Genomic DNA, 9,546 nt, shown 5'->3' on the forward strand with positions numbered 1-9,546 from the left:
CCCCTCACTGCAATTACTATGGATAGTTACAGAAGTTTTGTTTATGGGTAAGAGACTGAATGTAAGTATATAGTAGTACAGACAGTATGATCAATGTTATTATTGTTTATGTAATTCCCACCAAGAATAGAGGAATATCAGGCTTGCCTACAAAAAAGATCACACAGTTAATTATCATTTTAACCAAACTAAATGTCAAAGGTCAACAGAAAATTTTTTATTTAATAAAATATAGATATTATTTAAACAAAGTGGATGATAAACTCTTAATTAAAGCAGGCAACTGTCAATCATCTGACAACTCAATAGTTCTTTGCTCTACACATTTTACACCGTTTGTTAGTGTTGAATCTATTTAAAGTTGAATGACGGTTACAGAGCACACCACCCACTTAATCAACTCTTCAAGTCCCCCACAAACTGCTCTTATAAAAAATAAAAAACACATCCTCCACCTCATACGACAGCGGCAGGTGATAGCTATCCGAATAAAGTCACAATCTGGATCCTCCTCCCACTTTCAGTTTCAAGGCATCAAGTTGTTTTGTCATAGAGACCTCAGTCAAGCTCCTTTGGTACAAGACCAGGTCAGGTCAAAGTAGAGCAACGTAATGCCATACCTGATCAATGTTAACAACAGACGTGTCCCAGGGAATACAGAAGTATGTGGCTGCTCCTCACCATTGTCCTGTCTTACAGTATCGTCTGCCTGAATGGGAATCATACCACAACAGGTAAACCCCTCATTTACAATTAACATTGATCTAACTTGATAAACAGTTCTACTGCTTGTATAACACCACATTAGCAGAAGCTTACAAGACATACCCTTTTGAAAAACCTGGCACACACCTGGTCCACGTTCAGTTGCTAAACGTTGTCGAATGTTGCAGACAGAAATGCCATGAATAGAGCAGACATGATTCCTTTGTTCTACATGTCAGAGATGCATGTTTGTTCTACGTAACCTATTTCTATCTGAACATTCCAAAATGTGTCCTGCTGAACTCGCCTCTTTTTTGTAAGCTTTGTGTTCATTAACACACTTATCACCATCACATGTGTCAGGTTTAGTTCCACTGATCAAGAACAAGAGTAAATCCTTTAAAAAATATATATATATAACAACAAATGGCATGGGTTTACAGTTAAACAATTTGGAGAATAAATGATCAACTTTAAATATGAAAAACAAATATTACCATAATTTGCTCGATTATCAAATAAATGTAATATTGACTGTTGACTATTGTAAGTTGAGGGTGTCTGTGTGTAGTCTGTAATGGTTTGCAAGCCATTACAGATTCTGTGTGAAATAAATGCGATGTAACACACATGTAATTCATTCTTTGCTAAATACATTTTGTATTTCTTGGTAAGGAAGCGTATTAATTTGGTCACACCTCTGTTTAATCCTACAGTGCATCAAAACATGTCATTTACATATTTTACATATTGTGTTGAATTTGTATGTGAAATGTGTATTTCTCTGTGGTGTGCGAGATAAGGATATTGTGGTTAGTGTGGCAGGGTTTTCCAAACTCAGTCCTGAGGCAGTCCCCCCTCAGTCCCCCCTTGGTGCACGTTTTTGTTTTTTTGCCCTAGCATTACAAATCTTATTCAAATAACCAACTCATCATTAAGCTTTCAAAACTAAACGTGCACCCAGGGTGGGCCCCATGACCTAGTTTGGGAAACCTTGGTGTAAAGCACCATTGTGTGATTTCAGTGCTTATACAGTTGTATTTCTTGTGGACTCTTCCAGGTCATGAATATAGCCTTGACTGTGTAAGTGATTACCTGTTCACCATTAACTGTTCCCTGAGCATCCTGCCAGAGGTTGCTCATACAGACCAGTCCTCTTACTGGCTGCGTATTGAGGACCTCTCTTTCGGGACGGTATTTGATGGGTGAGACCCCCACTATTTAATATTGCTAAAATTTGAGTACATTCATTTAAATGTATTAGTATAGTTGTTCTCAACCTTTTTTGGTTAATGTACCCCTAGTCTACCCCCGGTACCACATTTGCTCTGCCTGGAGTACCGACTAAGTAACCCCTCTTGTGCATTTTAGCAGTGGGCTATGTTCTTATTATTCTTCCCAAGTACCCCCTGTGGATAGGCCATGTGCCCCAGGTTAAGAACCACTGTATACACAGTACACACTGAGGCAATGTGTGTAAATGACATGTTATGACTTCATATTGTTTCCCGCTTGATTTGTTTCCTGTTCACGTCCACTCATTACACAGTGGGAAGCTGAAGAAAACCCATGGCTATTACTCCTGTTCATTGGACACTTCCCATCCAGATTCTGCTGTTGATCCAGATCCTGATGAGGAGCCCGATTTTTTTTTTGACACTTCAAGATTTAAGATCACTCTCTATCACAACAGAAGCAATGGACATGTAAGCGCCACCTTGCTGGATAAGGAATACATGCCAGTAAAGCATAGTAAGTGCTTATTACAGAATTACAATACAAACATGACTTTGTGATATGCCTACCCATATGCAAACTTCAATTGACAAGCATAGCTACTTGTTGAAGTTGTTGGTTTTGGAAGCTAGGTAACACTTCAAGTTACAGTGTCATTATTACTGTGCAACTCACTCAAGTAATTACAGTATAACAAGTATTGTAACTGCAGCGTAATAATGAATAATGACAATACTTGGTACACTGTAATTACAGGAATCATTACACAGTAATAAGGGCACTGTAAAGTAAAGCATAACCGGCCAGTCCTTGCAATTCTGCCACCCTAGGCTAGACCACAAAATGCTGCCCCCCAAAACTAGAATAGTCCCAGTATGCAAAATTAAGTTGAAAAGATGTCATAAAGACGTATTTTCCAGACGTTGAAGTTAGGTTCAATTTAGGTCTTGAAATGAAAAGTGAAAAGGTATTTTTCATATGTTTAAAATACATATTTTCCAGGACGTTGACATCAGGTTAATTTTGTGGTTCTGAATAAAAGTTGGATACGGAATCAAACTTGAAACCACTGATCATGACAATGGGGTGAAACTCTTGGACAAAAGTTGTGGTTGTCCATTTTACCTTGACCTGTCCTGTTTGCAGGATATGATGTTTGTTCACATAACAGCACATTTTGTATGTGATTGAGCACCATTTACGTTAGGCTATTTGATCAGAGAAACCTGCATGATGTGAAAAAAGTGTCCGTCTCATTACATTGTCTTACATTTTATCTCCAGCCTGTGGGGCTAAAGAAAAGTCTCCATACTCTTTCAACCATATCCTATATCTGCTACATGATTTATGTGGGATTATGTTTTTGCGGAACGTTGGTGGAGCGGCGCAGCCATGCTTCTCTCCAACAGCACCCTGGATAGCCGCGCTGGGAATGGACACTGCTTATCACAGGGCGGCATCAGCGCTCACCTAAAAAACACGTGCCACTGGTTGAGAGAAATTGTCATTGTTTTGGGGCAGAATTATGTGAGGTTTTAAATGTTGTTGGAGGTGCGTCTTGGTCAGTTTAGCTCAGAAAATGCCGCCCTCGTCAACGCGCTGCCGTAGATGACCGCTTAATGCTGCCTAATGAGCAGACCGGCCCGTGGGAAGCTTTTCTTTTTGTGGACACTTTCATTCCATCCCAAAGCTTTGACATAGGTGTCTTTCTCTCCCCAGTCAAACCCAATGCACCATTCAATCTCACCGTCAGCCGGATGTCAAGTCAGCACCGTGTTACCTGGATGAGTAGCTATGAGAAATATCTACAATTTGGCAATCTTCTGTCTGACAACCTGAAGTACCAACTCTGGTTCTACAGAAGTGGCCACCAAGGCAACGTATGACACTCAAATACGGCAAAAGATGTTTCTAAAATAAAGCCGGAGAATAAATGGATCTATTTCCTCGTATTTTTCCCCACAGGTTGTCGAAGTTCCACACTCAACTAATATCTCAGTGAACAATGAAAATTTTGAGCCAGACACAGAGTACACTGTAAACGTGAGGTCCATCCCCAACCAACAACAGTATCAAGGCCAGTGGAGTGAATGGGCAACGGAGGTTCGTTGGAGGACTGATCCCACACTAAAAGGTATGGTTCCGTCAAGACATTAGGCACTTTACTAGAACAATTTGAGCCCACTCCTTACCTGTGCTGTGTTTCTACAGTCTAATGCTCTTCCAATGTTCTTTGTCCCCTTAGTCGGAGAATTTCCAACAAACACATTTACTGCCATCTTATGTGTGCTGGTTCCAGTACTGCTAATTCTGTGCTACATTCCAATCGTAAGGTACGTTTGGATTACCTTACCTTTGGTGACATCTACAGTGGGTGGAAGAACAGATGCATGTCATTTATCATGTAATTCATGGGGTGTGGAAACGTCTCATATATTGCAGGTTGAATAAATCCACCTTCATCCCAACTCCAGCACCATACTTCCAGTCCCTTTACGCTGACTGTGAGGGGGACTTCAGGGTAAGGAAGACTTATACAGTGCCTTGCGAAAGTATTCGGCCCCCTTGAACTTTGCGACCTTTTGCCACATTTCAGGCTTCAAACATAAAGATATAAAACTGTATTTTTTAGTGAAGAATCAACAACAAGTGGGACACAATCATGAAGTGGAACGACATGTATTGGATATTTCAAACTTTTTTAACAAATCAAAAACTGAAAAATTGGGCGTGCAAAATTATTCAGCCCCTTTACTTTCAGTGCAGCAAACTCTCTCCAGAAGTTCAGTGAGGATCTCTGAATGATCCAATGCTGACCTAAATGACTAATGATGATAAATACAATCCACCTGTGTGTAATCAAGTCTCCGTATAAATGCACCTGCACTGTGATAGTCTCAGAGGTCCGTTAAAAGCGCAGAGAGCATCATGAAGAACAAGGAACACACCAGGCAGGTCCGATATACTGTTGTGAAGAAGTTTAAAGCCGGATTTGGATACAAAAAAGATTTCCCAAGCTTTAAACATCCCAAGGAGCACTGTGCAAGCGATAATATTGAAATGGAAGGAGTATCAGACCACTGCAAATCTACCAAGACCTGGCCGTCCCTCTAAACTTTCAGCTCATACAAGGAGAAGACTGATCAGAGTTGCAGCCAAGAGGCCCATGATCACTCTGGATGAACTGCAGAGATCTACAGCTGAGGTGGGAGACTCTGTCCATAGGACAACAACCAGTCGTATATTGCACAAATCTGGCCTTTATGGAAGAGTGGCAAGAAGAAAGCCATTTCTTAAAGATATCCATAAAAAGTGTTGTTTAAAGTTTGCCACAAGCCACCTGGGAGACACACCAAACATGTGGAAGAAGGTGCTCTGGTCAGATGAAACCAAAATTGAACTTTTTGGCAACAATGCTAAATGTTATGTTTGGCGTAAAAGCAACACAGCTCATCACCCTGAACACACCATCCCCACTGTCAAACATGGTGGTGGCAGCATCATGGTTTGGACCTGCTTTTCTTCAGCAGGGACAGGGAAGATGGTTAAAATTGATGGGAAGATATATATATATATATATATAAAAAATATGGGAAGATGGATGGAGCCAAATACAGGACCATTCTGGAAGAAAACCTGATGGAGTCTGCAAAAGACCTGAGACTGGGACGGAGATTTGTCTTCCAACAAGACAATGATCCAAAACATAAAGAAAAATCTACAATGGAATGGTTCAAAAATAAACATTTCCAGGTGTTAGAATGGCCAAGTCAAATCCAATCGAGAATCTGTGGAAAGAACTGAAAACTGCTGTTCACAAATGCTCTCCATCCAACCTCACTGAGCTTGAGCTGTTTTGCAAGGAGGAATGGGAAAAAATGTCAGTCTCTCGATGTGCAAAACTGATAGAGACATACCCCAAGCGACTTACAGCTGTAATCGCAGCAAAAGGTGGCGCTACAAAGTATTAAATTAAGGGGGCTGAATAATTTTGCACGCCCAATTTTTCAGTTTTTGATTTGTTAAAAAAGTTTGAAATATCCAATAAATGTCGTTCCACTTCATGATTGTGTCCCACTTGTTGTTGATTCTTCACAAAAAAATACAGTTTTATATCTTTATGTTTGAAGCCTGAAATGTGGCAAAAGGTCGCAAAGTTCAAGGGGGCCGAATACTTTCGCAAGGCACTGTATCACCCTTGATGCATTTAATACTTCTCAATGAGACGTGAACATTACAATAACACACTCTGTGGTAATTGTGGTTGTAGAGCTGGGTTGTGACCCCAGGCTCTGGGGCAGACTTATTCAAGACAGAGGAAACCTTGCAAATCGACACCCTGACTGAGACCATACCAGTCCGGGATGATGACCACTCCTCACTGGTGCCCCATCACATGATCCAGGAGGGCCCCAGCGACAACCTGTCTAACCCAGTGTCTGATGCGCTTTTCCTGGGCATTGCTTATGCTGTATCTCAGGGGTCACCACTCCCGGCACCCAGAGGCCCACTGAAGAGTGTGTCTCTGAGTGAGCCAGAGAGCACCATCGAAGCAGACTCGGGGTGTTGGCTGCACAGCACCACATCTCTGGAGCGGGAGAGTGCCTGGTACAGCAACGTGAACAGCAGCAGTGACTACTGCACCCTATCAGACACTGGGAATTGTCAGGAAGTTACCCCTAGAGTCTATTGACGCACCGGTGCGTCAATCTAAGCAACATAATACAAAATCCCCATCCAAATCAGTCAGTTTAAGTTAGAGATATGTTTTTTATATGGGCTGCGTCTCAATCCGCCAGATCCGCCCATGTCTCCCTTCCACATCTGCGGTGGAAATTGGCAGAGCTACAGCGCTGTTAGTCAGACCAGGAGACATCCCGAAAATTGGTGACGAAAACATTGTCTAAAGGTAACCCACACAAATGAATGGAAATATGGAGGTAGTTTTGTGCCAACGAAATTAAGGGGTTAAATATGTGTAAAAAAACAACATATATTATGTATAATGAACAAAAATATAAATGCAACATATAAAGTGTTGATCTGATGTTTCATGAGCTGAAATAAAGGATCCCAGAAATTTTCCATACGCACAAAAAGCTTATTTCTCTCAAAATTTGTGCACAAATTTGTTTACATCCCTGCTAGTGAGCATTTCTCCTTTGTCAAGATAATCCACCTACCTGACAGGTGTGGCATATCAAGAAGCTGATTAAACAGCATGATCATTACACCTTGCGCTTTGGACAATAAAAGGCCACTCTAACATGTGCTGTTTTGCCACAGATGCCTCAAGTTTTGAGGGAGCATGCAATTGGCATGCTGGCTGTAGGAATGTCCACCAGAGCTGTTGCTAGAGAATTGAATGTTTATTTCTCTACCATAAGCTGCCTCCAATGTCATTTTAGAGAATTTGGCAGCATGTCCAGCCGGCGTTACAAGCGCAGACCACGTGTAACCATGCCAGCTCAGGACCTCCACATCTGGCTTCTTGACCTGTGGGATTGTCTGTGACCAGCCACCCAGACAGTTGATGAAGAGGAGAATTTCTATTTTGTAAGCAAAAACTCATTCTGATTAGCTGGGCCTGGCTCCCCAGTGGGTGGGCCTGGCTCCCTAGCTGCTGGGCTTATGCCTTCCCAGGCCCACCCATGGCTGTGCCCCTGCCCAGTCATGTGAAATCCAGGGCCTAATCAATATATTTCAAAAGACTAATTTCCTTCCTCAGTAAAATCATTGAAATTGTTGCATGTTGTGTTTATATTTTTGTTCAGTATATATATATTTCCTAAGCTTTCTTATATCTCCTTGATATAGGACAGACACTTCAAAACCCTATTCCTTATGATACCTTTTTTGACTGTCTTTTTATCCATTTATGAATGTGTTATTTGATGTGTTTCTATGGGCTGTCGTAGTAAAGGCCAAATTCGATATTTTAACAAATACATTAAAAAAGATAGGACCCTAAAGGGGTCCTAAAATTCTAAATCAAATGGCTAAATGATCCATGGTATGACCTCACCCCAACAGCATTTTTTTGCCCCAGCACTACACAGCTGATTCAAATAATCAAAGCTTCATGATGGGATCGAGTTTGGGAAAACCCTGGTCCTGACACTTCTCTAATTTAATCAATGATGTATATAAACTCTGGATTGCTGATGCCATGTATTGGTCATTGAGAGGCTTTGAAGCCACCGGTCGGCCATATTGCCACTCCCTAAAAAGGGCAGTCCTCCATAGGAATTAATGGAATTCTACAGTATTTCAATTAAATGTTTCAAGGAAAATGTTTATATTTTGTTGTAGTGGGGACAGTAACATCTAAATATATATATATATATATATATATATATATATATATATATATATATATATATATATATATATATATATATATATATATATATATATATATATATATATATATTTATACACTGCTCAAAACAATAAAGAGAACACTAAAATAACACTAAAATAATACATCCTAGATCTGAATGAATTAAATATTCTTATTAAATACTTTTTTCTTTACATAGTTGAATGTGCTGACAACAAAATCACACAAAAATGATCAATGGAAATCAAATTTATCAACCCATGGAGGTCTGGATTTGGAGTCACACTCAAAATTAAAGTGGAAAACCACACTACAGGCGGATCCTACTTTGATGTAATATCCTTAAAACAAGTCAAAAGGAGGCTCAGTAGTGTGTGTGGCCTCCATGTGCCTGTATGACCTCCCTACGACACCTGGGCATGCTCCTGATGAGGTGGCGGATAGTCTCCTGAGGGATCTCCTCCCAGACCTGGACTAAAGCATCCACCAACTCCTGGACAGTCTGTGATGCAACGTGACGTTGGTGGATGGAGCGAGACATGATGTCCCAGATGTGCTCAATTGGATTCAGGTCTGGGGAACGGGCGGGCCAGTCCATAGCATCAATGCCTTCCTCTTGCAGGAACTGCTGACACACTCCAGCCACATGAGGTCTAGCGTTGTCTTGCATTTGGAGGAACCCAGGGCCAACCGCACTAGCATATGGTCTCACAAGGGGTCTGAGGATCTCATCTCGGTACCTAATGGCAGTCAGGCTACCTCTGGCGAGCACATGGAGGGCTGTGCGGCCCCCCAAAGAAATGCCACCCCACACCATGACTGACCCACCGCCAAACCGGTCATGCTGGAGGATGTTGCAGGCAGCAGAACGTTCTCCACGGCGTCTCCAGACTCTGTCACGTCTGTCACATGTGCTCAGTGTTAACCTGCTTTCATCTGTGAAGAGCACAGGGCGCCATTGGCGAATTTGCCAATCTTGGTGTTCTCTGGCAAATGCCAAACGTCCTGCACTGTGTTGGTCTGTAAGCACAACCCCCACCTGTGGACGTTGGGCCCTCATACCACCCTCATGGAGTCTGTTTCTGACCGTTTGAGCAGACACATGCACATTTGTGGCCTGCTGGAGGTCATTTTGCAGGGCTGACAGTGCTCCTCCTGCTCCTCCTTGCACAAAGGCGGAGGTAGCGGTCCTGCTGCTGGGTTGTTGCCCTCCTACGGCCTCCTTCACGTCTCCTGATGTACTGGCCTGTCTCCTGGTAGCG

General features: G+C 41.9%; 1 protein-coding gene across 1 annotated transcript; it reads left to right on the forward strand.

Moving 5' to 3' along the window:
• Positions 1 to 584: 584 nt before the first annotated feature.
• LOC124047601 (interleukin-21 receptor) lies at positions 585 to 7,023 on the forward strand. The gene is made up of 8 exons (XM_046367918.1): positions 585 to 734; positions 1,766 to 1,910; positions 2,255 to 2,457; positions 3,661 to 3,821; positions 3,907 to 4,075; positions 4,187 to 4,274; positions 4,384 to 4,462; positions 6,212 to 7,023. The coding sequence occupies exons 1-8, from the start codon at positions 665 to 667 to the stop codon at positions 6,632 to 6,634; spliced, it is 1,338 nt and encodes a 445-aa protein (XP_046223874.1). The 5' UTR covers positions 585 to 664; the 3' UTR covers positions 6,635 to 7,023.
• The last annotated feature ends 2,523 nt before the right edge of the window (positions 7,024 to 9,546 follow it).

The sequence above is a fragment of the Oncorhynchus gorbuscha genome, linkage group LG11 (genome assembly GCF_021184085.1).
Source record: "Oncorhynchus gorbuscha isolate QuinsamMale2020 ecotype Even-year linkage group LG11, OgorEven_v1.0, whole genome shotgun sequence".
In the NCBI taxonomy this organism is placed as follows: domain Eukaryota; kingdom Metazoa; phylum Chordata; class Actinopteri; order Salmoniformes; family Salmonidae; genus Oncorhynchus; species Oncorhynchus gorbuscha.

Excerpts from the sequence above, each read along its gene's own strand:
- LOC124047601 (XM_046367918.1), top strand. The coding sequence starts at position 665 with ATGTGGCTGCTCCTCACCATTGTCCTGTCTTACAGTATCGTCTGCCTG. Across the intron at positions 1,911-2,254 it reads TTCGGGACGGTATTTGATGG|TGGGAAGCTGAAGAAAACCC; the intron begins GTGAGACCCCCA and ends CTCATTACACAG. Across the intron at positions 4,275-4,383 it reads TGCTACATTCCAATCGTAAG|GTTGAATAAATCCACCTTCA; the intron begins GTACGTTTGGAT and ends CATATATTGCAG.